The following is a 25448-nucleotide window of genomic DNA, read 5'->3' as shown; positions in this document are numbered from 1 at the left end:
CGAAATTGTCATGCTGCAGTGTTTTGCATCAAATATCTTCTATCAAAGACAGCTGACAGCTAATTTGCCGTGCACACCAGCACACACACCGGTGCTGAATAGTGGGTGCATTATTAATCAAGCAAGTGTAGCTAACGGGTCACCTTTATGTCCGGCTAGCTGCACCCAGTTTAACCTTCTCCTATGGGAGGCGCTGAAAGGCCAGTGGACGACCGTCTTCAACTTCCACCATGGTTTGCACTGGTGAAGATAAACAGGAGCACCAACAGAGCACAAGACATGTCAAGGAAGTCCAAAATGAGATGTTTCAGACATGAATTTTGCTTAATGAAGAAAAAAAAACTGACCTCAACCATTTGTAGCTAAAAGGTAGATTAAAAACCCCTTTAACTGAAGAATTCAGTAACTCTGAGCCAGTTTTTGGTCTACCTGTGTCATTCAGGTTCACCTCATCAGAAACGGCTGTATCTGTCCCCTTTAAGTCATCAAATCACGACTAATACGAAGAAACACATGATTTAAAAATGTTGGTTCCGACTGATCTCTCTGCTGCTTGCAGTTGCCAGCCTGAAACACTGCCTCTTCCACCCCACAGCCACCCGTGAGTCCCTGTCTGACACCTGGGGTAGGCCCCACCCCTGCCTTCTCCCAACAGCAGGATTTGAAATCAATGAATGGGACCGCCCCAAAAACTGGTCTCACATTCTGTACAGTATCACTGTGGACTTTAACTGTTTCTAGTCTCCTGAGTCATCGTGGTAGAACTGATGTATGATCACAGATTTGAATCAAATCGAATCACCGTGATCTGATGGTGTTCCACCACAAAAAACTTCAAGTCTAGGTCAGACAAATGGCATTTCTGTGGAAATTCATGTCTGCTCTTGAAAGCACTATTTATTTATTTATTTATTTATTTTAAGTGGTGGGTTGAAGGAGCTGATTCACAGAACTGTTGGCCTCGAGAAACCAACATCACATCTGTCTCGATGCAAAAGAAATTTTGAGTGTTATTTTATTCAGAGGTGATTCTGCTCTATGAAACGAGGTCAGAAGTGAAGGTGTGTGCATTGTATCTTTTGCTAAAATTACCATAATCTAAAATCTCATGAACTAAAGCTGTTCCCAACTCTTCTCCCATTCACTCATTTCATGATGCTCTGTAGCAAATTGAATTAAATATTGAATCTTCACCAAAACAATAAATCAGTCAGTAAAGGTTATCATTGAGGAGTGCATGATCTTTTATGGGTAGAGGGGATTCATTTTTGTAGTTGTTTGAACCATCCATGAGGGATGCTGCCATAGGCTGGTGTGATCGTGCTGCATTACGCCAAGAGTGACAGGGAACTTGCTGCCATAGGTCTCAGCTCCTGGAAGACTTTCTGCCATGGGCCACACTGCTGGGGAACTTGCTATCATAGCCCTAGAATGGCGAGGAATTTGTAGCTGTGGGTCTAGCCTACCAGGCTACTTGCTGCCATAGGTCTAGGTTGTCAGATAATTCATTGCCATGGGTATAGGGTGCTATGGAACTCACTGTCAAAGGTCGTCTGGCAGAGAACTTGCTGCCATGAGCCTAGACTACCAGGAACGTGCTGCCATGAAAGCTGCTACCGTGGGTCTAGGCTGCAGAGTAACTTGCTGCCATGGACCTAGGCTGCTGGGGAAGTCCCTGTAATGTGTCTTCTTCCTCTTTATGTATTCTCCTGCTGTTCCCTCTCTGTTCCCATCTTGGTGTCACTTTCTGCAGGTATTCGCTCAGTTGGAAGAGCAGCTCGTCCACTAGCTGAAACATCAGTGGTTTTGATCTCCAAACACTGCACCTTTCAACCCCATGCAAAGTTGGAATAAATATACAGAGACAAAAAATATACAGAGAAAAAAAACTGAAAAATGTTCATTTGTGATCGAGTCACTTCCACTTTTAATTTCTATATAGTTGCCCAGATTTTAATAAAAATGTGGTGAAATTAAGATGTACTTTGAGGTCCTGCTCATTAGTTATAAGATTATTCCCTGCAACAAGCCCAGATATGCCTTGCAGGTGGTGGACACGAGCAAAACTGTTTTTTCAAATTATGTGGTCCATCAACATTAACCGAATTTCAACCCTCATTATATACTCCTTTAATTTGGAGATGGACAAGTTGATGACATTTCTTGTTTGGGAGTTATCGGATTAAAAATCTGGACTCACTGTCCCATCTATAACCTATAATAATAATAATTCATTACTAAAATGAAAACGTATGGTTTGTGATTTGTTGTGCACGCTGTGAGCGAAACAGGAAATGAAACGGGGACTGATCACACTGGTGAAACACTTGAATGTCTCACACCTCAACGTCCATAAAAATGTCAGGGCTCTGTAGCAGGTAGGCGTCTTTGTGAAATGTCAGGCAACACGCCTCACTTAGTGCTTCTTGTTTACTGATAATATCTCACAGCTCAGGGGGTTGCACTTCCACACACGTTCAACCAGCATAATGTCTAATAACACGTTAACTTTTACGGACTCTTAATACTCAAACGTATTAAAGGTTGTGTTTTTTGACTTGAGACCTGGATATTTTTCTAGAGATGACATGTCTTATTTGCAGGGGAGGGGAATGGAATCTAAATGAACGTTTTGGTGTAAACAGCAGGCAGTTTTTATATCTGGCTGGTTCTGACTTTGAAACTGCTCTTTGGCAGCACAATGGAATCATAAGTGTTTCAATAACAATGCCTGGAACCATCAAACTCCTTAAAATAAACACGCTGCGTCTGTCGAGAACATCTGATGGTTTTAACGACTTGTTTGAGGGCCATGTGAGCCTGGAGCTGACACTGGGGGAGGTGCAGCATCCACTATGGACGCCTACCAATCAAACTCTTTACGTTTCTATTCTGTTTTGGCTGATAGAGAAGTGGGGAGGCACTAGTTGTCTGCCTGGGTGGTTGCCATCAAGGAGACAGGACCCAAGGTGGTTCCTCTGCTTGGATGTTTGGATAACTGGTGTGCACAGTTTAGCTAAGCAGCTAATGGCTAATTCATGGAGCTAACTTTATTTGGGGAGGGTCCACTAGTCCTAGGATCCACTGGTCCTAGAGTCCATTAGTCCTAGGGTCCACTGGTCCTAACCTCTTTATATTATTTGATGGTGTATATTACAACCCCAAACTGATGTTAAAGTTTACAAATAAATGTAATACTTTTAAATAGCTAACAAACCAGATCCAGTTTTGTTCAATTTACAAAAATAAAACATATGATTCTGTTGACATACACCATTAATCACCTTAATTAAATAAAACTGATTATTTACAGCTATTATACCAAAAGGGGTCCATGACTTATGTAACCCATCATCTTGGCTTTTATATTTTTAATTAATTTATATCAAGTTGTAGAGATTTGCTTTGAGTTTAAGTAAGATAATTTTAGAAATTTTTATATTGAGAAGCCTGACTTACTTTTTCTATTTGAAATGGCATAAACAAATTCAAATGTGTGAAATACCAAGGGGTCCAATACTTTTGGAGGGCAGTATATCACCTTCAGTGTTGCTATGGGTGCCTTGATGGCTTCCGTCACTAGTGTCCTTCTTGTTCTTGAGAACTGGCTGCTCCAGACAGATTTATCACACAGTACCACTCTTTTTATCCCTTAATGATTTTTGTAAATGAAGTCCTGGTGACTTAGATACGTCTCATATACAGTATTTATCCCCTTACTTGTCTAGAGAAAACTGGCTGTGAATGTGATTTAGTTGTTATGCAATTGGGGGCACATACTCATACATGCCATTGTTTTGATTTGGACATTTTTATTTAGTTTGTCATATTATCTGAATTTTTTTATGAGTTTCAAGGGCATCGATTCCCACTTGTGGCCTTTCTGTGTGGAGTTTGCATGTTCTCTCCGTGTTTGTGTGGATTCATTCCCTCTGGGTGCTCCGGCTTCCTCCCACATCCAAAGACACGCAGATTAGGTGAACTGGAAACTTTAAATTGTCGGGTGTGAATGTGTGTGTTTGTCTGTATGTGACCCTGTGATGACTGGCGTCCTGTCACAGGGTCACACTTGATATGTGGATGATGGTCAGCCCAAAAACTGCAAACGTCAAGGCAACTCAAAGGCCAAAATGTTAAAAAATAAAAATAAAAAAAATAAATACAAAATATAATGAAGTAAGTTGTAAAGATAAGTTCTGGAATTGCCCAAAGTCGAATTTCCCAAAGGTCAATAACTAGGGTTAAATTAATTGGAGTAAAAGTTCAAAATTTGAGTTTTCCACAGTGACATACATCAAATTGGGTTCTGGAATTGCCGAAATTAGGTCAAATTTGCCAAAGGTCAGTTAGTGTGGTCAAAGGTCAAAATTTGAATTTAGTCTTTTTTCTTCTCTGATTTGTATCAAACGTCACACACACAAACACACACATACACATAGAGGTGGGTTCTGAATTTGCTGAACAAGGACAAATTTGCCAAAGTTCCTCATTTCTACCAAACTTGGTGCTTCAGTGAAGGCTGACCCTTAAAGAATTCATTTTGCTTCAGGTCGAGGTCAAGCAATTTGATTTCAACCCAGTTTGGACCAAATGTTACTGACTATTAGATAAATTCCAGAACTGTTTGAGCAAGATTAGCCAGAGGTAATTTATTTGGGTGAAGGTCAAGGTCAGTGGGGTCAAATGTCAGATTGCCGTTCCCTTACTATCTTTATGTCAATGGGTTGACTGGGTCGCCACAGCAGGTCCCAGGTGCATCTGCATGTTGATTTGGCACAAGTTTTACACTGGATGCTCTTCCTGATGCAACTCCACATGAGAAATGTGACCGGGGTGGGGTTTGAACCAGGAACCTTCCGCATTGAAACCAAGCGCACCAACCACTTGATCACGATGGGTACTATTTAAATAAAACTGATTAAATTAAAATGTGTAAAATCTCAACAGGACAAACTTTTTCACTGCACCTCTCTCTCTCTCTCTCTCTCTCTCTCTCACACACACACACACACACACACACACACACACACACACAAAGACGTTCCTATGACTCTTTCCTGTATTCATCTATTTGATGCACATTTACGTTTGAACTATCAAACATTTTGATGCACAAGCATCTTTTGACTTCCTCCAGTGGTTGTTTGTCAAATGTCAAAGGCTCAAAACTGACAGCTGACCACAAAAACATCATTGCACAACAACGCGCGTGTGTGTGTGTGTGTGTGTGTGTGTGTGTGTGTGTGTGTGTGTGTGTGTGTGTGTGTGTGTGTGTGTGTGTGTGTGTGTGTGTGTGTGTGTGTGTGTGTGAGAGAAAAGGAACAAGGCTGAAGAGGGAAAACACAAAAGACAGAACCACATTTTCATTTAAAACAATGATGAGAGTCAGTAAGATGTTTGGAGGAGGCTTTGATTTAGCCGAACCTTCACACCGACTGTCGTGATGGAAAGAAAACATTCAGCTCCACCTCTTCTGTTTAAAATATGGTGATGGCTGAAGACCTTGTATGGTAAAGTATATGTGCTAATAAAACAAACGTGTGCACACAGTGAACATCTGAGCCCAATGCAGCGACACAAAGACAACAATAAGGAAACCTGAGAAGCCTCAGGTGTCCACCACACACACACACACACACACACACACACACACGATAAAAGATGGATTCATATGTAAACAGTAGACAATAAAAAGGACATAAATTTGCCCAACAGTAGGGATTTTTGATCATACAGGACAACCGCAATAGCGCTTCCTGATGATGTCATCGACTTGAGAAAAAACATTGGAACCATGAGGCCTTGTTTGGAAAAAAAAAATGGCTGATTGGGGAGCACATGGAGAAGGAGGGGCTCACGTAAATGACCATTATATGGACTTGGTTTGGAGGTCAGAAGTCAAATCATGAGCAGAAAAAAAAAATCTACAAAATATACCGGGCAATAGACAAAGAGATAATACGAGTATGCAATTTGAATTATTTTTTTTATTTCAAAAATGTGTATCTTTTTTTGTATTATTTAAGAAAAGTGCTGCGTCTGGTGTTTTTGCACTGTTTTACACTACAGGCTGATGTTTCATTTTGCATTCTTAGCTTTTTTTAACATTACATGGCTATGGAGAATAAATAAATAAATGCACAATAACTGTTCTTAGAATGCCATTCCATGCTATTTGAAATTTCTTAATAATACACATCCCTGCAGCAATGCACTGCTACTTCCTCAAGTGATAAACATTTCTACTGAAATTTATTTATCGAAGAATATCTCCCAATATGCACTTACCTGCCACTTCATTAGGTACACCTTGCTAGTACCAGGTACCCTTTTGCCTTCAGAACTGCTTTAATTCTTCGTAGCATAGATTCAACAAGGTGTTGGAACATTCCTCAGAGATGTTGGTCCATATTGATATGACAGCATCACATAGTCACCCACTGAGTAGGTAGGTCATTAGTTATTTGGGCTAACAATGAATTGAACAGTTGTACCTAATAAAGTGGCCGGTGAGTGTACGTTTCAAATTATATCGCAATATGAATGTTAGGCCACATCATCTTCACAGCTCCAGTTCTTAGCAGTACGATTCCCGCTCTCAGTGAGACTCGATGGCTTTATCAGCCAAGAATGTGCTTGTTCTCTGTGCTTGTTCTGTTGGGCCTCAGTGCTGCTTTTGATACTGTTGACCATAAAATTTTATTACAGAGATTAGAGCATGCCATAGGTATTAAAGGCACTGCGCTGCGGTGGTTTGAATCATATTTGTCTAATAGATTACAATTTGTTCATGTAAATGGGGAATCGTCTTCACAGACTAAAGTTAATTATGGAGTTCCACAAGGTTCTGTGCTAGGACCAATTTTATTCACTTTATACATGTTTCCCTTAGGCAGTATTATTAGACGGTATTGCTTAAATTTTCATTGTTACGCAGATGATACCCAGCTTTATCTATCCATGAAGCCAGAGGACACACACCAATTAGCTAAACTGCAGGATTGTCTTACAGACATAAAGACATGGATGACCTCTAATTTCCTGCTTTTAAACTCAGATAAAACTGAAGTTATTGTACTTGGCCCCACAAATCTTAGAAACATGGTGTCTAACCAGATCCTTACTCTGGATGGCATTACCCTGACCTCTAGTAATACTGTGAGAAATCTTGGAGTAATTTTTGATCAGGATATGTCATTCAATGCGCATATTAAACAAATATGTAGGACTGCTTTTTTGCATTTACGCAATATCTCTAAAATCAGAAAGGTCTTGTCTCAGAGTGATGCTGAAAAACTAATTCATGCATTTATTTCCTCTAGGCTGGACTATTGTAATTCATTATTATCAGGTTGTCCTAAAAGTTCCCTAAAAAGCCTTCAGTTAATTCAAAATGCTGCAGCTAGAGTACTGACGGGGACTAGAAGGAGAGAGCATATCTCACCCATATTGGCCTCTCTTCATTGGCTTCCTGTTAATTCTAGAATAGAATTTAAAATTCTTCTTCTTACTTATAAGGTTTTGAATAATCAGGTCCCATCTTATCTTAGGGACCTCGTAGTACCATATCACCCCAATAGAGCGCTTCGCTCTCAGACTGCAGGCTTACTTGTAGTTCCTAGGGTTTGTAAGAGTAGAATGGGAGGCAGAGCCTTCAGCTTTCAGGCTCCTCTCCTGTGGAACCAGCTCCCAATTCAGATCAGGGAGACAGACACCCTCTCTACTTTTAAGATTAGGCTTAAAACTTTCCTTTTTGCTAAAGCTTATAGTTAGGGCTGGATCAGGTGACCCTGAACCATCCCTTAGTTATGTTGCTATAGACGTAGACTGCTGGGGGGTTCCCATGATGCACTGTTTCTTTCTCTTTTTGCTCTGTATGCACCACTCTGCATTTAATCATTAGTGATCGATCTCTGCTCCCCTCCACAGCATGTCTTTTTCCTGGTTCTCTCCCTCAGCCCCAACCAGTCCCAGCAGAAGACTGCCCCTCCCTGAGCCTGGTTCTGCTGGAGGTTTCTTCCTGTTAAAAGGGAGTTTTTCCTTCCCACTGTAGCCAAGTGCTTGCTCACAGGGGGTCGTTTTGACTGTTGGGGTTTTACATAATTATTGTATGGCCTTGCCTTACAATATAAAGCGCCTTGGGGCAACTGTTTGTTGTGATTTGGCGCTATATAAAAAAATTGATTGAATTGATTGAATGTTGAAGGCAAACAAATTTACACCTTCAGCATCAACTGAACTAAACACCGAAGCTTCAGCTGTGTGCTGAAGGAGGAACATAAAGTACAAACACTTCAAATTCCACAGTGGAAAACAAAAGCCAGCTACTGTTTTATCTCCTGTGTTTGAAACATATAACAGGACTTTCACCCCCTGAAGCACATTAAATCGATTTTTATAAAATGATTTTGGTTAGAAAAGAGTGATATTGGATGTGAAATAATTCATGATTAATAAAGTCTTCCTTCTCAGTTTGATAATGAATTCTGTGTTGATGTTTATCAAGCAGGTCAGGTCTGGGAACCGTGCATCACTACATCGACCACATTACTGAGTCACCTTGGGTCTTGGATGGCAAGAACCATTTCATCCCCACTGGATGAACAATCTGAATTCATGGTGTTGGTCTTGTTCTAAGAGCATCACTGCAACTGGATCATGCCTAGAGAAATGCACCTCACGGCCAAAGTGTCTTACAGTGCGTTCAGGAAGCATCCACAGCGCTTCACTTTTTCCACATTTTATGTTACAGCCTTATTCCAAAATGGGTGCAATTAAATTTTTTCCTCAAAATTCTACACACAGTACCCCATAATGACAGTGTGAAAAAAATTTTTTTTAGATTTCTGTAAATTTATTTAAAAAAAAACAACTAAGAAATCACGTGCATAAGTATTTACAGCCTTTGCCATGAAGCTCAAAATTGAGCTCAGGTGTTTCTACAGCTTAATTGGAGTCCACCTGGGGTAAATTCAGTTGATTAGACATGATTTGGAAAGACACCTGTCTACATATAAGGTCCCACAGTTGACAGTGTATGTCAGAGCACAAACCAAGCATGAAGTCAAAGGAATTGTCTGTAGACCTCAGAGACAGGATTGTCTCGAGGCACAAATCTGAGGAAGGATACAAAAACATTTCTGCTGTTTTGAAGGTCCCAATGAGCACAGTGACCTCCATCATCTGTAAATGGAAGAAGTTCAGATTCACCAGGACTCGGCCGCCCATCTAAACTGAGCAATCGAGTGGAGAACACTTGCTAATATAATGTATTACTAATTCATTAACTTAATTTCAAAGAACTTAATTTAGGTGTTACCAATTGACACAATTCAGTTAAGTTGGTTCAAGTATTTTAGTTTTTTCATTGCAGTTTGTCTCCTGCAGCCCTAAACATGACAAAAAACAAGCTGATGCATAAATAATGTTCACACTTTGCCAAACAACAGTTATATAAACGCAACACTTTTGGTTTTGCTCCCATTTTGTATGAGATGAACTCACAGATCTAAAACTTTTTCCACATACACAATATCACCATTTCCCTCAAATATTGTTCACAAATCAGTCGAAATCTGTGATAGTGAGCACTTCTCCTTTGCTGAGATAATCCATCCCACCTCACAGGTGTGCCATATCAAGATGCTGATTAGACACCATGATTAGTGCACAGGTGTGCCTTAGACTGCCCACAATAAAAGGCCACTCTGAAAGGTGCAGTTTTGTTTTATTGGGGGGGATACCAGTCAGTATCTGGTGTGACCACCATTTGCCCCATGCAGTGCAACACATCTCCTTCGCATCATCCGTGAAGAGAACACCTCTCCAACGTGCCAAACGCCAGCGAATGTGAGCATTTGCCCACTCAAGTCGGTTACGACGACCAACTGGAGTCAGGTCGAGACCCCGATGAGGACGACGAGCATGCAGATGAGCTTCCCTGAGACGGTTTCTGACAGTTTGTGCAGAAATTCTTTGGTTATGCAAACCGATTGTTTCAGCAGCTGTCCGAGTGGCTGGTCTCAGACGATCTTGGAGGTGAACATGCTGGATGTGGAGGTCCTGGGCTGGTGTGGTTACACGTGGTCTGCGGTTGTGAGGCTGGTTGGATGTACTGCCAAATTCTCTGAAACACCTTTGGAGACGGCTTATGGTAGAGAAATGAACATTCAATACACAAGCAACAGCTCTGGTTGACATTCCTGCTGTCAGCATGCCAATTGCACGCTCCCTCAAATCTTGCGACATCTGTGGCATTGTGCTGTGTGATAAAACTGCACCTTTCAGAGTGGCCTTTTATTGTGGGCAGTCTAAGGCACACCTGTGCACTAATCATGGTGTCTAATCAGCATCTTGATATGGCACACCTGTGAGGTGGGATGGATTATCTCAGCAAAGGAGAAGTGCTCACTATCACAGATTTAGACTGGTTTGTGAACAATATTTGAGGGAAATGGTGATATTGTGTATGTGGAAAAAGTTTTAGATCTTTGAGTTCATCTCATACAAAATGGGAGCAAAACCAAAAGTGTTGCGTTTATATTTTTGTTGAGTGTATCTGACTTGTGTCATCAACGATTGATGACTCGGGCTCGTTAGGATGATGTAACAGGCTTTGATCAGCCATCAGACATGAGAGGAAATAACATGATTTCAATGGGGACAATCAAATTTCCTGCAGATTATCACAGACTCGCTGAGGTCACGTCTAATCAATCTTCCCACCAGCATAAAGGCGGCGGTGAACGAGCTCAAACTGTCGCTGGTGATGTCGTCTCACTCCTTGTTTTCACAACATCACATGTCACGCGGCCCTGGTGCAGAACTGTAAATAAGCTCAGGAAGTCAAGGACAATCCCTGATTCAGGGAGACTCCTGAGGGACAGCTGATGCTGGTCCTGGTGTCTGTATTACAGCCAGCATGCACCGCACCAAAGCAGTGAAATTTAAATACGAGGTCTGTTAGAAAAGTATCCCACATTATTATTTTTTTCAAAAACTACATGGATTTGAATCATGTGTGATTGCGTCAGACAATCTTGAACCCTCGTGCGCATGCGTGAGTTTTTTCACGCCTGTCGGTTGCGTCATTCGCCTGTGGGCAGGCTTTGAGTGAGCACTGGTCCACCCCTCCCGTCGGAATTCCTTTGTCTGACTTCTTCCTGAGAGACTGGTGCTTTGCTTGATCAAAATTTTTTCAGAAACTATAAGGCACATCCAAGTGGACACCATTCGAGAAATTCAGACGGTTTTCGGTGAAAATTTTAACGGCTGATGAGAGATTAAGGAATGTTACTATCGCTTTAAGGACTGGCCACGGAGCTGGACGGCGCGCCGTGCCCCGAGCCACCGTCGTCAGCCTGTTTCGAGCTGAAAACTTCCAAATTTAAGCCTCTGTTGACCCATGATGTCGTGAGAGAACAGAGAAGTTTCAGAAGAGGTCGGGATCAGCAGTTTATCCGGACATTCCACTGTTAAAGGAGATTTTGCAATGAAAGACGTGCGGACGGATTCGCACGTCGGCACGCAGCCGCTCGTCGCACGGCGCCACAGAAAAACACCTCCGTTGGAAGCGTTACAGGACACGTTTGAACATGCCCAGCTGTTAAACAATTTCTCAGATACTCACTCGACTAAAAGCCATCAAAAACCGCCTGAATCTTACGAATGGTTATCAACACGGAGGTGTTTTTCTGTGGCGCCGTGCGATGAGCGGCTGCGTGCCGACGTGCGAATCCGTCCGCACGTCTTTCATTGCAAAATCTCCTTTAACAGTGGAATGTCCGGATAAACTGCTGATCCCGACCTCTTCTGAAACTTCTCTGTTCTCTCACGACATCATGGGTCAACAGAGGCTTAAATTTGGAAGTTTTCAGCTCGAAACAGGCTGACGACGGCGGCTCGGGGCACGGCGCGCCGTCCGGCTCCGTGGCCAGTCCTTAAAGCGATAGCAACATTCCTTAATCTCTCATCAGCCGTTAAAATTTTCACCGAAAACCGTCTGAATTTCTCGAATGGTGTCCACTTGGATGTGCCTTACAGTTTCTGAAAAAATTTTGATCAAGCAAAGTGCCAGTCTCTCAGGAAGAAGTCAGACAAAGGAATTCCGACGGGAGGGGTGGGCCAGTGCTCACTCAAAGCCTGCCCACAGGCGAATGACGCAACCGACAGGCGTGAAAAAACTCACGCATGCACACGAGGGTTCAAGCTTGTCTGATGTAATCGCACGTGATTCAAATCCATATAGTTTTTGAAAAAAATAAAAAGGTTGGTTTCTTTTCTAATAGACCTCGTATCCTTTCTTCAACCTGTCCAAGACAGGGGCACAGCCAGAAATTCACTTTGGGTGGGTGTGTCTCCAACCACAAACCTGTTAACCTGCACAAGCAACCAGCAAACAGTGTAATGAGGAGCAACTGCTTCCTCTTCTTTTTTTTTTCTGCTAGGCCCACTCTCATGTAGATATAAAGTGCTCATCCTACTTTTATTAAAACACATAAATTTCCGTACGTATACAGCAATAAATAGATGATTACGAATAAAATTATCTATTCATGCTAATAAAAACACTTAATGCTACACACTGTAGCTTTATGTGGAGCTTTTCAACATTAGATAGCAACATTTCAACGAGTGTTTTGAAACAGTGACTGAGTTTATGAAGTACAGTGGTCCCTCGCTATAACGCGATTCACCTTTCGCAGCTTTGTAGTTTCGCGGATTTTTTTAGTGCAGTTTTGCATGCTGCTTCTTTTTTTTAACAGCGCATTGTGTTCTGCGTCCTTATCAAGTGTGGCGGTTGCGGCACCGGTCGACATCACCGCGCTTACCGAGTCTGCGAGCTCGGTAAGCGCAACTTCTTGCAGAAAAATCTGCAGCGCTGCATGGTCTTGGTAAGCGCAGCCACAGAGCACCATGGCCACTGAGAGAGGTGTGCATCTTTTTAATGACTTGGATCCTTGGCCTGCATCCGTACCCCACAACAGTAACACCGGAGGCAGTGAGCGAAGGCAGAGTACGCGCAATGTGTTCTGCGTGTGTCTGTTTATAATCTTCTCGCCCAGAAGAAAAAAAGAGCGCCAGCAACTACCCATAACTGTGTTCTTCACTCAGAAAAAGACACCTGCACTGAGGTGTCACTTAGTGGAAAAAGACGCGACAGCGGAGTGGCGCCAGGATGAAGACGCGCGGTCAGATGAACTGTGAAATACTGGTCAGTCACTATTAATAATTTCTTATGTGTCCAACCTCGCAGGTTGATCGTTAAAATTAAATTCATTAGTTCCAAAAGCCATCATAATTATTTATAGGAAAATATTCTATTTTTATTTCTCAAAAAAATGCTTGGGCCTGAAAACAGGTTTTGATCTTTGGTTTCATTCTATAATACTGGACTTATTTTTCTACTAAGGTTTGAACTTTGAGAGTTTACACAGGAGAGAAAAGTGAGAAAATGTTAATGCCTGTTTGAGAAAAGTGTATAAAGTGTGTAGTGAGGGGTTTTACAGCCTTAAAACATGGGGTGCCAGGAGGGGATAGAACCCACCCCTGAGCTACGCCTTTGAAAACTCAAGTCTACAACCAATTTATCATGGACTTATGGATTATTTTATCTGCCAAATGTCAGGAAATCAACATGCTTGACAGCTGACATTGAAATCTGACCATTTTCTTGAACAAGCCACCATGAATCGAGTCCCTGGTTGGTTTTTGGGCTGTTTTGGTGGCTCGTCCCCGCGCGCTCACCTCTCCGGTGTCCACCAGGTGTTCCAAAGTCACGATGCCCTTGCTCCTGCTCTCGTTGTCGCTCAGTAAATCGTCCTCTGACTCCACGGCGGAGGAGCCCGTGGACGAGATGGACGAGTTGGACAGTTTTCTCTGCAGGTTGCAATCGGCCGCATCGCTGTACTCCTCCTGCTGCACCTCCCGGGAGGAGTCGCCTTCCTCCGGGGTGATGGTGACCTGCGGCACTTGGAGCTCGTCCATCACAGCGCACGGAGGTCCTGTCCGCGTGGCCACATCACAAAATGTGGACTGCCTGTTCGTCAGACCGCCGATCCAGCAGTCCCGCAGAGTCCGTCTGTCTCCGGCACTCTTTGGGCACTGGGAGCGCGCGCGGACTCGGAGAGAGGCGCAGGTTCCGGTTCAGTTTCTGCAAGTGGGAAATCTGTCCATTTTACTTCGGCAACGTTCGAGCGCAGCCCGTCTGTAGTTCAGTCTGTACTTCCTCGTTTTAATGTTTGACGACTTAAACCTCTCTGAGCGCGTGTAAGGGGAACCCTTCTCTGCTGCATGCGCTCTGCGCGTCTGCACGTCTTTACGCACACGCCTGCGCACACACATGCACCAAAATCTAAACCTCCCAAAAATGCAAAAGCATTAAAAACCATTCATGTTTGAAACGATTTCATTTATCATCCTAAAATTTTTTGTTTTTAACTTTAATTATCATAATTCGATGCTTTTTGAATTTGGTTTTTGTAAATAATTTGTTCCTGTTTGATGTCTCCTGGCATTTTTTTTTAATTGTGTGTTTGTGTTTGTTCAATAAAACGTTGTTTTAAAAATACAGAGTGAAATCTTCCGCATTTATCATTTGTATTACTTTAAAAAATAGTTTAGCAGTTTTTATTTGCCAGTTGTTGCAGAGTGAGTCTGGTTTTGCAGACCTTATCCGGTCTGCGCTCCAATAGATTTTAATTTAGATTGTTCTACAGGAATATAAACAGTTTAAAGCGACAGTGTGCGGTATTTGGCGTCATCTAGTGGTGCGGTTGCAGACTACATGATTTTGTTTCATTTCTTTGTAGATGGGAATTCATGCTGTCTTGCGTCTCTTGTGATAAGCAACATGTATGATCACAAAAACGGAGGTTTTCAATCTTGTTAGTCTGCACAAGCATCCAGAGCACAGTGGAGCAACAGCTGATTCTTCTTTTTCTTCAGTCTTCTGGCTGCACTGCAAAATGCAGAAAAGGCGGAGAAAGTATGTCCTTTTTGTCCTCCTGTATTAGTATGGTAGTACAACCTCGTGGTCTCCCTCAGGCCCCCGTGTAGATATGAAAGGTTCAAAACACATTGTTTTTTGTTCCAGGTAATTATGCACTAATGAATATTTCTCCTAATACTCCTGAACACCCCTTGATCCAACATACTGTAGCCTTAAAAGACAAAAAACAAACATCTAAAATATGATCATCAGTTGCAGCTCCAGAGGGTTTTTTTCCCCTAATGGGATGAGAGGTGGGAGGCACGAATTAATTAGTGGTGAAGTAACAGAATTTCAGGTGCAAATATTCATTTTAAACTACGTGACTACATAGTCTATTTGTTATTAATTGCTCATCCAGTACACAAAATAAACCTAATCAACAGCAATTTTATTTAACACTCATGATTCTGACAACACACAAATGCAAATTTAAAAAATTTGGTAAAGTGTCATGAAAAAAATCACAACAATAACAAGTGACACAGTCAAAACTGATGTACTCCTTTAGGTGGCACATGTTTCCTGCACGCTGAATGCTGGATTGCCATCCTCTTGCTGCTCAGCATCCTCCGGGTTTGAGTTCTAGGACAGAGTTGCAGAGTTGTTTGTCAAGAAACCAGTGTCACTGCCCGGTCTGCACTGGAAACTTGATTTGTAACTACATGCACAATAATTAAATGCGTCTTGTGTTATGTGTAGGGTGTGAGTTCACTGGGTTGGGGGATCATGTTGTCTGTCTGTCCAAGAGTTTCTAAGTGCAGCTTCTCCTAATTATTATGCAGACAAGCATAAGAGGACTTCATATGGTTCCAAATGCTGCTGCTAGAGTTGAAGACAGACTGATATTAGCCTGATTGTATAATAGTATAGCCTGTCCAGGGTGTACCCTATCTTTCGCCCAATAACTGCTGTGTTAGGCTCCAGTTACCCCGTAACCCTTAATTGGAATAAGTGGAAATTAATGAATGAGCAAATGGTAGTAAAGCTGAAGCAGACTGTCACCCCTCTGAGTCTGGTCTGCTTGAGGCTTCTTCCTAAAAAAAAAGAATCCTGGTGCAAATTTTCTTTACCATTGTTGCCAATGTGCTTGCTTATTAGGGGGTGGGTAAGGTTAGAGCTAACCCCCGTGAAGTGCCTTGAGGTTGTGATTTGGCTCTATATAAATGAACTGAATTGAACAGGTTTACGGATTTCAATGAACCTTCGCACTGTGGTAGCACACCATATGAAAATGTGTGTGAAGGGAAATAATTCTGCTCCAAAATCTTCACGGAACAGATAAATAACTGCTTTTAATTTTTAATTGATGTAACATATGATTTCATTGTATAAGCACAACTCCTCCTAAACCGGTTCATGAATGTCAATGAAATGTCATACAGTGGATCAACGAGTGAAGATGTGCATGAAGTAAAATCAGTTTGACATTCAAGGGGAAATTATTTTTTATTTATTTATTTGTTGGATTTTATTCATTTAATATTTTGCATGCATAAACATACCTGTTGGCTCTTCAGTACAGAAACTAACTAATTTGTTAAATCAGATGTTTCATCATATTTATTACTACCACGACGTAACCACAGACAACCCAGTCCAGATTTCACTCCGGAGCAGACGGTGGCGGTAATGCGTTATTAAGATGGATGCCAAGCGCCGTACAACAAAGCGAAGAAGCAGCCATAAACGATACAAATTTCGATACGAAGCTTCATTGTTATGCACGTATGAATCAGTGTTTGATACATGCTTTATTAGCGTGTAACATCCAGCTGGTTTAGTTTGTGCTTTGGCCTTGTTGGTCAGAAAACAACACCATGTTTGCAGTCAGAAATGCCCTCCGCCTCGGTTCCAGAATAAGTTTGTCCCCGGTGATGAGCAGAGGATGTGCTGCGGTTGTACCGGTGGATGACGTGGTGAACGGACTCACCGATGAACAGATACAGGTTAGCCAAAGCTGCTAACGACACACACAAAGTTGATATTTCCGTACACCACAGTGTGTGGAGTGGTTTACAGACAAAAAGACGTCCATTTAAGGACACAATGCACATGACATTAGCTGACCTAGCTGTCACTTAAAAAGTTGCATACTTTACATTCATTTTATTCTTGCGTATCGGATTAATAGTACAGCAGATAACTGTAAGAATCGTTCAAATCCGGTTACCATCACCAAAATTTTACTGTGTATACCTTTTGGTACATATTGTAAAAAAAAAAAAAAATAATAACATTAGCCATTTGAATTTTCGCTAGGGGGCCAAGTAGGGGTCAATTGAAGAACTGCATAGGTGTTAAAAATGTTCCAATCATATTGAAAGCTATACCACATTATGTGTCTGATCACAAAAATTCCAAAAAGGTATAGTTTAGACTATAACTGAATGTTCTGGAGTTATGGGGTAAAAACAGCAGGAAACAATCAATCAATCAATTTTTTATATAGCGCCAAATCACAACAAACAGTTGCCCCAAGGCGCTTTATATTGTAAGGCAAGGCCATACAATAATTATGAAAAACCCCAACGGTCAAAACGACCCCCTGTGAGCAAGCACTTGGCTACAGTGGGAAGGAAAAACTCCCTTTTAACAGGAAGAAACCTCCAGCAGAACCAGGCTCAGGGAGGGGCAGTCTTCTGCTGGGACTGGTTGGGGCTGAGGGAGAGAACCAGGAAAAAGACATGCTGTGGAGGGGAGCAGAGTTCGATCACTAATGATTAAATGCAGAGTGGTGCATACAGAGCAAAAAGAGAAAGAAACACTCAGTGCATCATGGGAACCCCCCCAGCAGTCTAAGTCTATAGCAGCATAACTAAGGGATGGTTCAGGGTCACCTGATCCAGCCCTAACTATAAGCTTTAGCAAAAAGGAAAGTTTTAAGCCTAATCTTAAAAGTAGAGAATGGTGACAAAGGTCAGTTTCAGTTTGTACAGGGGTCAAAAGTTGAAATTGTTCCAGTTTTGGTAAAATGTGGTGCAAATTATTGGTTGAACTAATATGATTAACAAATGGAATAGTTCTGACTGTGTTGAATGCTTGGTCTCCAAAGTAAAGGTCAAACAATGTCGATTGGATTGGATTCTATAACATGTGACATATGTTACCCCGTAACATGACAACTAAGCATGACACATGGTACAAACCATTCCTTTTTAAAATTCTACTAACTCAACCAATAATTTGCATCATATTTTACCATAATTGGAGCAACTTTACCTTTTGACCCCTGTACAAACTGAAAGTGATGTTTGTCACCATGCTTGCTGTTTTTACCCCATAACTCCAGAACATTCAGTCACAAATAGTCCAAACTATACCTTTTTGGAATCTTTGTGATCAGACACACAATGTGGTATAGCTTTCAATATGATTGGAACATTTTGTTTCACCCCTATGCAGTTCTTCAATTGACCCCTACTTGGCTCCCCATTGAAAAGTCAAATGACTAAAGTTATTTTTTTTAAATATGTACCAAAAGGTATACACAGTCAAACTTTGGTGCTTGTAACCAGATCTGAAGGATTCCTCTGCAAATATTCTGTTATCTGCTGCACTATAATAACTGTGGTAAAACTTTCCAAGCATTTATCATAATGTGGAGACGTTCTTTTTTGTAGCAAAGATTAAACAAATAATGTTAGCCTTCTTGTCTGCTGCAGCCACTTGTAAATGTCAGATAAAGGTGTTTTTATGTTAATAAAAGGCCACAATCAAAACTAATTTTCACACCCAAAGCTTGCTGTCAGGTCAACTTTTCCTGAGTGCACATATTCACAAGGTCGGCAAACTCTCCTACAATGCACTGTGAGCCATAGCAACCGGTCCAAAGGGTAAAACAAATTACTCAGTAAGTGTCTGAAGCCAGTTATAGGGAGCTACTAATCACCGGCAGAATGGAACCGGAACAACTGGTAACTGGCGGAATGGATGACAATCAGCAGAATGGGTTGTTTTTGCTTATATCACACTAAGCAAGTATTGATGAGAAGATCAGGTCTCGTCATTAAAATAATCAAGTTGCTTAGCCACTATATAAAGCTATAGATTGGCATTAGAAGCCCCAAACTCTTGACAGAACAGCTACTGAATGGCAAAACAGGAGCTTGTGTGGTGCCATCTAGTGTTAGTGAGGGTAAATTTTCCAATTGGCAATCTGCTATTCCGGTGATTAGTGCTAATTGGGACAGAAAAGAGATAAGTTTGTGCTTTGAACATGACGGGGGGACTTTCTGCTTTGTATGATAACATTTTATTACATTATCTTGAGATTGGTTATCAATACACGGAGCTTGGGAGGTAGGGGGCATAGTAAGATGCTGTTCTGTCAGTCATTTAATCAATTTTGTTATCATTCCGGTTCTGACCAATAGTCCCCACTCCAATTATATGCCATTGGTGTAGTTTAATCTTGGTCAAAAAGCTGTCCCATCACTGGTTGTACCAATAATGGCGGTAAAAGGGGTGATCTCTCATTTTACTAGATCCAGAAAATGAGGCAAGTGAGCCACAAAGAAGAGAGCAGTGTCTCCAGGGAGAAGTACTATTTCAACTAGCATCAAACTATAGCAAAATTTCACATTACGTCACTATTCATAGCAGAGCTACATGGCGCCATAATGCCCCCCCCCCCCCCCCCCCCCTGCTGTTGTTATAAGGTAGACAGAAACGATATGTAATATTTTTTGAATATTTAAGACCAAAGTTAAATAACAGTTTGAAATTAATGCTTTCTCGATGGGTTGTTACTGAAGAGATAAATACTTGGATTTTGAACTGCGTCTCACTAATAACAAGGAACGTCCAGGTGAATCATGACATTGGTGAAGAAGAAGGACGTGGGGGAACCATTATCTTAACAGCCGCGTTTGCTTGGTTAACGATTGCACGCATTTGTGTGTGCAAGTGCTTCATTTCTGGAGTTATGCCGACATGATGTTTTTGCTGCAGGCTTTTATTAAAACACTGTTGCAGGTGCAACTGGTTTCAGTTTCCTAAGGATCACGTGCATCAGAATGAGTGGAGTAAACAGATAAACTCATCCATCCTGTCCTGTCCGTCCTCACAGCCCCGTTTTCACCGAGTGGTTCGGGTTGGTGCTGCACCGGTTAAGCTATAATATAAGCCTAGTAACCGTGGAAATCTTGGGGAATCCCTCTGGCAGATCTACTCAACAAAAATATAAACGCAACACTTTTGGTTTTGCTCCCATTTTGTATGAGATGAACTCAAAGATCTAAAACTTTTTCCACATACACAATATCATCATTTCCCTCAAATATTGTTCACAAACCAGTCTAAATCTGTGATAGTGAGCACTTCTCCTTTGCTGAAATAATCCATCCCACTTCACAGGTGTGCCATATCAAGATGCTGATTAGACACCATTAGTGCACAGGTGTGCCTTAGACTGCCCACAATAAAAGGCCACTCTGAAAGGTGCAGTTTTATCACACAGCACAATGCCACAGATGTCGCAAGATTTGAGGGAGCGTGCAATTGGCATGCTGACAGCAGGAATGTCAACCAGAGCTGTTGCTCGTGTATTGAATGTTCATTTCTCTACCATAAGCCGTCTCCAAAGGTGTTTCAGAGAATTTGGCAGTACATCCAACCAGCCTCACAACCGCAGACCACGTGTAACCACACCAGCCCAGGACCTCCACATCCAGCATGTTCACCTCCAAGATCGTCTGAGACCAGCCACTCAGACAGCTGCTGAAACAATCGGTTTGCATAACCAAAGAATTTCTGCACAAACTGTCAGAAACCGTCTCAGGGAAGCTCATCTGCATGCTCGTCGTCCTCATCGGGGTCTCGACCTGACTCCAGTTCGTCGTTGTAACCGACTTGAGTGGGCAAATGCTCACATTCGCTGGTGTTTGGCACGTTGGAGAGGTGTTCTCTTCACGGATGATGCGAAGGAGATGTGTTGCACTGCATGAGGCAAATGGTGGTCACACCAGATACTGACTGGTATCCCCCCCAATAAAACAAAACTGCACCTTTCAGAGTGGCCTTTTATTGTGGGCAGTCTAAGGCACACCTGTGCACTAATCATGGTGTCTAATCAGCATCTTGATATGGCACACCTGTGAGGTGGGATGGATTATCTCAGCAAAGGAGAAGTGCTCACTATCACAGATTTAGACTGGTTTGTGAACAGTATTTGAGGGAAATGGTGATATTGTGTATGTGGAAAAAGTTTTAGATCTTTGAGTTCATCTCATACAAAATGGGAGCAAAACCAAAAGTGTTGCGTTTATATTTTTGTTGAGTATATGTGCAAGCATTCTGGGGTGTGTCATGAATCATATGAATGCCGGGTGTGCACACAGTTAAAATGAAATTGTCATTTCAGCACTAGAAATGCATTCGCGAGAGCACAAATTAGCCATAATTGGATGCTTAAATTAACCAGGAAGGAGTTTCATAAAGAAGGCCATATTTATAACACATGAAGTAGATATCAATACCTTCAAAATGGAATCAGTTTGAAGAGTTTTATTTACTGCCCACATGAGCTTTTCTTCTAATAAAATTCGACTGCAAAATGTTTTTTTCAGATTTCATTGGTTTCTCCCACAATAACTGTTTACCAGAGATATGCCAAATTTACATATTTCATAGCCAGTTTTGCTGGCATTAAGGAGCCAAGAAATGGAAACGCTTCTCTGAGTGTAATGGTATGCTTCAGTGTCTCAAACATGGATGCTCGCAATAGTCAGTGTAATATTTTCCATAGTTTGAGCATACATAAACGTCACAGTTTAGTGTCAATGTCTGTTGTTTGACTATAGTCCAAGTCTGGTTGTCCATGACAACTGCCACAGAAAATTTCAGGCCTCTAAGTCTATTATTTGCTGAGATATTCTACCTTGAACATGGCTCCAGAAATGACGGCCATAGTTTTTGCCAAAAAAAAACAAAAACAAAAAAAAAAACGGCAGACCCCCTGCACACTAAATTGGCCATATCTCAGAAACTACTTGGCCTACAGGCCTCAGACTTCAGATTTGTTGTTCTGAATAGTCTGTGAATATTTGATTAAAATTTAAAGAAAATCAGACAAAGTGCGTGAGGCCCCTCAAATATTTGTTGAATTGACATGGAATGACCCAAAAGTGGAAATGTCAGGAGAGGATCGTCTCCCATTTTCATTGAATGGTTCACCTTAAAAATCAAAACAAACAATAAAAATATCTACACTCATGCTATATTTTATATGGAGAAAAATGACTTGATTCACAAGTGGAGATGATCATTGATAGTTAGCTGCTTTGTGCTAACATCAAAAATATTTAGTGCATTGTATAAATTTTTGATAGACAAATTAATTTATCAACACATGAACTTACCCTTGTAAACACCAAGACTGTCATCATCATCGTTTGATGTTGACGTCAACCATCCATCCATTTTGAAGTATTGATGAGCTTCCAAGGCTTTATAATCCATTTGCTCGCCGGTGTAGAAATGCATTTCCAGAAGAAGGAAGTTAAAAATGTCTCCAATTTCCAAATTCTATCTTTGCCAGCTGGAGTCAACACCACCAATCAACTCAACTTTGTGTTTATACCGCTCTCTGCTTTTGTAAGGAATGTTTTTAAATTTCAAACTTCTGTCTTTGTCTGGTACCATTGTTGGTAATTAAGTGTTTGTTGGGGTCTGGGCATGGTGGCCGCAAAATGTCAAAAAGTCTTGAAAAGTAAGTCATGCAGCCTCTCTATAGCAGCTGTTTCCCCCTTATTTTTAAAAGAAAATATGTTTTTGATTCACATTCTCCCTCTGTTAGTGCAGTGCCAAAGAGTGTGCCTGGATGGTTGTCATCCAGGACCCAAGGCTGTTCTTTAGAGTGGTGCAGCGACACATGCACCAGTGCATGCTCCCTGACCTCACTCACACCTTTGTAAGGTAGTCCACGATTCAATTTCCCTTTATATTTCAGAAAATGAGGCTAACACTTTCACAGCAGATAAAATGACTGTGGCCTTTTTTGAAGGCTGGTGAAGATGTGTCCATTTCCGTTACGTGTGTTGCCACCATCTCTGTTTAAAGTGATGGGCCCAACACCTGGTTCAGGACACATACAATGAAAATGGTACAAATTCTCCTTTGGAAAGAGGAGGCTGGTACACCTTTCATCAGATGTCACAAGAAGCCGAACAGAATCTTTTCCCATTCATAGTTCTGCATCAAAATGTCCATAACTCTTAGTTGGTATTCTAATGGCATTAGTGATCTGATTGATATGCCATTCATGTTATGTTTTTATACAGCTCAGGCAGACAGTTCGCAAATTCTTTGCAGAAAAACTTGCACCTCGTGCTGATGAGATCGACAAAACAAATGAGTTTCCAGAAATGCCAGTGAGTACAAACACTTCATTACATGTTTACTGTAAGTACATTTCACGCAGTGAGTTTCTTGCTTTGTCATGAGAATGAGCCGCAGGAGGTCTGCACTTTCAAAAGCAAATATCTCATTAAACATGCAGCAATGAAGCCACATGATAATAATGTGGTTTGAAGGTTTTTATTCTAAAGAGGTCACTGTGTTTTACAGTTTGTTTCTTTCCCCCCTTTTTCTAAACAACAGGAATTTTACAAAGCAATGGGAGAGATGGGACTACTTGGGATCACAGCTCCAGGTATGACAATAAAAACTATAATGAAATTGCAATAAGAAACTGCAAAACAAATAGCTTGTAATGCACTATTTTCTCTTCTTGTAATAGTGTTTCCCTGTGTTAAAAAGGTGTGTTCCACATACAGGAAAAAAGTGCAACTTACACTCAACAAAAATATAAACGCAACACTTTTGGTTTTGCTCCCATTTTGTATGAGATGAACTCAAAGATCTAAAACTTTTTCCACATACACAATATCACCATTTCCCTCAAATATTGTTCACAAACCAGTCTAAATCTGTGATAGTGAGCACTTCTCCTTTGCTGAGATAATCCATCCCACCTCACAGGTGTGCCATATCAAGATGCTGATTAGACACCATGATTAGTGCACAGGTGTGCCTTAGACTGCCCACAGTAAAAGGCCACTCTGAAAGGTGCAGTTTTATCACACAGCACAATGCCACAGATGTCGCAAGATTGGAGGGAGCGTGCAGTTGGCATGCTGACAGCAGGAATGTCAACCAGAGCTGTTGCTTGTGTATTGAATGTTCATTTCTCTACCATAAGCCGTCTCCAAAGGTGTTTCAGAGAATTTGGCAGTACATGCAACCAGCCTCACAACCGCAGACCACGTGTAACCACACCAGCCCAGGACCTCCACATCCAGCATGTTCACCTCCAAGATCGTCTGAGACCAGCCACTCAGACAGCTGCTGGAACAATCGGTTTGCATAACCAAAGAATTTCTGCACAAACTGTCAGAAACCATCTCAGGGAAGCTCATCTGCATGCTCGTCGTCCTCATCGGGGTCTCGACCTGACTCCAGTTCGTCGTCGTAACCGACTTGAGTGGGCAAATGCTCACATTCGCTGGCGTTTGGCACGTTGGAGAGGTGTTCTCTTCACGGATGAATCCCGGTTCACACTGTCCAGGGCAGATGGCAGACAGCGTGTTTTCTGATGTCAGTGTTGTGTATCGAGTGGCCCATGGTGGCGGTGGGGTTATGGTATGGGCAGGCGTCTGTTATGGACGAAGAACACAGGTGCATTTTATTGATGGCATTTTTAATGCACAGAGATACCGTGACGAGACCCTGAGGCCCATTGTTGTGCCATACATCCAAGAACATCACCTCATGTTGCAGCAGGATAATGCACGGCCCCATGTTGCAAGGATCTGTGCACAATTCTTGGAAGCTGAAAATGTCCCAGTTCTTGCATGGCCGGCATACTCACCGGACATGTCACCCATTGAGCATGTTTGGGATGCTCTGGACCGGCGTATACGACAGCGTGTACCAGTTCCTGCCAATATCCAGCAACTTCACACAGCCATTGAAGAGGAGTGGACCAACATTCCACAGGCCACAATTGACAACCTGATCAACTCTATGCGAAGGAGATGTGTTGCACTGCATGAGGCAAATGGTGGTCACACCAGATACTGACTGGTATCCCCCCCAATAAAACAAAACTGCACCTTTCAGAGTGGCCTTTTATTGTGGGCAGTCTAAGGCACACCTGTGCACTAATCATGGTGTCTAATCAGCATCTTGATATGGCACACCTGTGAGGTGGGATGGATTATCTCAGCAAAGGAGAAGTGCTCACTATCACAGATTTAGACTGGTTTGTGAACAATATTTGAGGGAAATGGAGATATTGTGTTTGTGGAAAAAGTTTTAGATCTTTGAGTTCATCTCATACAAAATGGGAGCAAAACCAAAAGTGTTGCGTTTATATTTTTGTTGAGTGTATATTCCAATGTGACTTATACTCCTGAAAACACAGTATTGTAATTGTTAGGTGCACGTCTGATTTAAA

The 25448-nt window shown here is 41.8% G+C and overlaps 2 protein-coding genes across 2 annotated transcripts in view; one reads left to right on the top strand and one right to left on the bottom strand.

Moving 5' to 3' along the window:
* The window catches only part of itpka (inositol-trisphosphate 3-kinase A), a gene marked incomplete at its 5' end in the record, with an annotated part of 30940 nt that extends 16795 nt beyond the window's left edge, over nucleotides 1-14145 (bottom strand). The window contains 2 exons of the mRNA XM_034195141.1: nucleotides 144-240; nucleotides 13747-14145. Of these exons, the coding sequence (XP_034051032.1) occupies nucleotides 144-240; nucleotides 13747-14145 (496 nt within the window). The remainder of the gene's footprint in view (nucleotides 1-143; nucleotides 241-13746) is intronic.
* The window catches only part of ivd (isovaleryl-CoA dehydrogenase), a 35191-nt gene continuing 10174 nt past the window's right edge, over nucleotides 432-25448 (top strand). The window contains exons 1-5 of the mRNA XM_034159727.1: nucleotides 432-442; nucleotides 8929-8933; nucleotides 16765-16938; nucleotides 23272-23361; nucleotides 23591-23642. Coding sequence (XP_034015618.1) covers nucleotides 16810-16938; nucleotides 23272-23361; nucleotides 23591-23642 — 271 coding nt within the window. The 5' untranslated portion in view covers nucleotides 432-442; nucleotides 8929-8933; nucleotides 16765-16809. The remainder of the gene's footprint in view (nucleotides 443-8928; nucleotides 8934-16764; nucleotides 16939-23271; nucleotides 23362-23590; nucleotides 23643-25448) is intronic.

The sequence above is a fragment of the Thalassophryne amazonica genome, chromosome 19 (genome assembly GCF_902500255.1).
Source record: "Thalassophryne amazonica chromosome 19, fThaAma1.1, whole genome shotgun sequence".
In the NCBI taxonomy this organism is placed as follows: Eukaryota; Metazoa; Chordata; class Actinopteri; order Batrachoidiformes; family Batrachoididae; genus Thalassophryne; species Thalassophryne amazonica.
The sequence above is the reverse complement of the archived record's forward strand: the minus strand, read 5'-3'. Positions and strand labels throughout refer to the sequence as shown.